The sequence below is a fragment of the Hipposideros armiger genome, unplaced genomic scaffold (genome assembly GCF_001890085.2).
Source record: "Hipposideros armiger isolate ML-2016 unplaced genomic scaffold, ASM189008v1 scaffold_385, whole genome shotgun sequence".
Taxonomy (NCBI): domain Eukaryota; kingdom Metazoa; phylum Chordata; class Mammalia; order Chiroptera; family Hipposideridae; genus Hipposideros; species Hipposideros armiger.
In genome coordinates, this window is record NW_017731735.1 from 694,491 (window position 1) to 696,040 (window position 1,550).

At 49.0% G+C, this 1,550-nt stretch overlaps 1 protein-coding gene across 1 annotated transcript in view; it reads right to left on the minus strand.

Annotated features, from left to right (window-relative positions):
• LOC109393605 (dehydrogenase/reductase SDR family member 2, mitochondrial-like) overlaps positions 1-132 on the minus strand; it is a 42,439-nt gene extending 42,307 nt beyond the window's left edge. Inside the window, exon 1 of the mRNA XM_019663009.1 lies at positions 69-132. Within this exon, the coding sequence (XP_019518554.1) occupies positions 69-82 (14 nt within the window). The 5' untranslated portion in view covers positions 83-132. The remainder of the gene's footprint in view (positions 1-68) is intronic.
• Positions 133-1,550: the final 1,418 nt, after the last annotated feature.

The window sequence follows — 1,550 nt, forward strand, 5'->3', positions numbered from 1 at the left end:
ACTCCAGCCTCAAATCCTGCCTCAGTCTCCCCAACTCCCACCAGTCCCCACTCTGCCCTGTAGCCTACCCTCTCTTCTCCATGTGGGGCAGCAGCTGGCTCAGCAGCAGAGCTGGAGCCTTCACATTCACGCTCAGGATCTGAAATCAGAGCAGGTAGAGGATGGAGACAGACACGGTCAGCCCAGGCCTATTTTCATAAGTCCCTGAAGTCCTTACAATTTGTGCAGCAAACCCAGATGTGTGCAGATTGGAGACACTAATCCCGTTTCTGACCTGGGTGTTTCTGACTTCTAATAGTTTAATAGGCAGACAGGCTAAGGGACAGGCCTGTGAGCAGAGCCCTGAATATGTGAACTGCTCGGGACAGGAGTGAAGGAAGGATTTGTTCTGGCCTTTTAAAGAAAATAGGCATGCAAATAGAAGCTATAAGCAGAAGACACTGGAAAAGGATTGCAGAACATCAGGAGGGACCGTACTAGGGGCTGAGAGCAAGGGAGATTTCTGGAAGAGTCATCTTGGCCTTTCTTTGTTTTTATTTGCTTATGCTCTTGCCTTGTCCCAATAGAATGTAATGCATATTCAAAATGCAACAGCATAGGGGCCGGCCGAGTGGCTCAGTTAGTTAAGAGCAGGAGCTCTGAGCAACAGAGTTTCCAGTTCAATTTCCACATGGGCCAGTAAGCTGTGCCCAAGCTGAGCTGCAGCTGAGCTGGTGAGCACTCGTGCTCTTAGCAGCCAGGTTGCCAGTTCGACACCCGTATGGGATGGTGGGCTGTGCTCCCCGCCCCCCCAACTAAGATTGAACACAGCACCTTGAGCACAGCAACCGCGAGCTGCCCACGGGTGGCCAGATGGCTCAGTGTGCAACAAGGTTGCTGGTTCAACTCCCACGCAGGACGGTGGACTATCCCCCACCCCCACCCGTGCAACTAGATTGAAAGTGGCGATTCGACTTAGAGCTGAGCTTCCAACCTCCACAACTAAGATTGAAGAACAACTTGACCTGGAGCAGATGGGTCCTGGAGACCACAGTTCCCTTTCCCCAATTCCTCAACACTGTTTCCCTCCCCAATTCCCTAATAAAAATCTTAAAAAAAAATAAAATATAAAAGAATGCAACAGCATAAAGCAAAACAAGAGGCATTATGTATGAAGCAATGGACACTAGGAAAACTAAGAGTAGAAAAATAAGAATAACTAGAGTCAGGTTGTGCCCACAAATCACAGCACATGGTAAGGACTGAGCATTATTCTATTCTACATTCACAAAAATACATGTTGTCAGGGCCAACATACATGCCAGTTTATTGCAGACTTGGCTCTGAGCTTTCCTGGGGCTTACACAAGGAGGGAGGCACAACAGAGAATTGCCGTTCTGGGAGCTAGGTGCCCATGCTGATCCTGTCTGTGACTAAAACATGGAACTGGGATCAGGCATCAGGGTCCCCAACACTCTGTCTGGAAATTCTATCAGATAGGTCTGGGAACAGGGCAGAAGTAAGAGAGAAACTCACAAGGAAAGATGCAGACACTGAGCCCAGGGCTTGGA